Genomic DNA, 1206 nt, shown 5'->3' with positions numbered 1-1206 from the left:
AGTCAGATCCTGTAAAAATGTATATGTTGGGTCAAAACAAATCAATTGGTTATCCTGTCTTTTACATCTATGCATTTTAACAAAATTAACATTTTAATAAAATTTAACAAAAATTTTAGCACCAGTGCTAAAAGTAAATGACTTTTACCATCAGTGACATATATGTCACATTTTAGGCACTGACAGCATGCGTTAAAAATTACATTTTTACTGACGTTTGTAGAAAAACATATTTTTTCACATACTTACTGTGCAAATAAAAAAAGATATTTTTATTAAGAGTTTTCTTTATTTTATATAAATATATTTTAACGATACGTAGATTTAGTATAGGCACTATCTAATAGTGTTTATGGTGTTGAATTTCTAGATAAGCACTCCACTTCTCTTTCCATTAAAAAACTCAAAAATTATCAAAAAAAATAAACTATTTAATCTCTACCAGCTAAAATCACAATAAATTATTTAAATTATCAAAAATACAAATAATCTTCTTATTCCTTCTTCTCCTCCTTCTTTTCACTCTTTTCACTCTTTTCACTCTTTTCACTCTTTTCATTCTTTTCATCTCCCTCTTTCTTGTTCAGGTCAGGATGGGTGTGTTCGAAATAGCACTTGTGGATGAGGTAAACGGTCTCGCAGGCATCTTTTCCTTTAATCTTGCAGTCCTCCACGATGGCCAGAGCCTTTTCTTTGTCCGCTTCGGGGGGCAGTTTGGCCTTGACAACGTCGATTTGGACTTCGCCGTCGTCGTTAACGAAGCCTGCCTTTTGGTAGAAGCATTTGGTGAAGCATTTGAGGGCGGCGTCGTCTGTGAACTCTCCCTGGTCCGCCTTTTCGATCAGTTCAGGCTTCACTTTGGTCTCTTCGATGCATTTCTGACGGTTTTCGATTATCTTTTTCCGTTGTTCTTCACTAAAGTCCTGAAAAAGAGAAAATTGCATTATGCAGGATGTCTAAAATTCGAGGATGACCTCTGAGATCTCGGAAAATATAAGACATCCGAAGTAGGTCAAATTTTAGCAAAGTTGCTCAATTTTATAATGAATTATACCGTATGATCGAAAAAAAAACGGCGTCCAGTTGGCTTGGAAATGACGATCGATGACATTTCCCATATAATTTTACATATAAAATGACAGCGATCTTCATTTCATAGCCATCGCTGACGCCGTTTTTATTCGATCATACTGTATTTATATTTGA

The 1206-nt window shown here is 34.7% G+C and overlaps 1 protein-coding gene across 1 annotated transcript; it reads right to left on the bottom strand.

Annotated features, from left to right (window-relative positions):
* Positions 1 to 275: 275 nt before the first annotated feature.
* On the bottom strand, positions 276 to 959 carry LOC115883795 (general odorant-binding protein 56d-like). Its single transcript, XM_030902200.1, has one exon. The coding sequence runs from the start codon at positions 942 to 944 to the stop codon at positions 495 to 497; it is 450 nt and encodes a 149-aa protein (XP_030758060.1). The 5' UTR covers positions 945 to 959; the 3' UTR covers positions 276 to 494.
* Between the last annotated feature and the right edge of the window lie 247 nt (positions 960 to 1206).

This window comes from Sitophilus oryzae, unplaced genomic scaffold (genome assembly GCF_002938485.1).
Source record: "Sitophilus oryzae breed Bouriz unplaced genomic scaffold, Soryzae_2.0 scaffold_1978_pilon_pilon, whole genome shotgun sequence".
In the NCBI taxonomy this organism is placed as follows: Eukaryota; Metazoa; Arthropoda; class Insecta; order Coleoptera; family Curculionidae; genus Sitophilus; species Sitophilus oryzae.
Note: the sequence above shows the minus strand (reverse complement) of the source record. Positions and strands in the feature narration are given on the sequence as shown.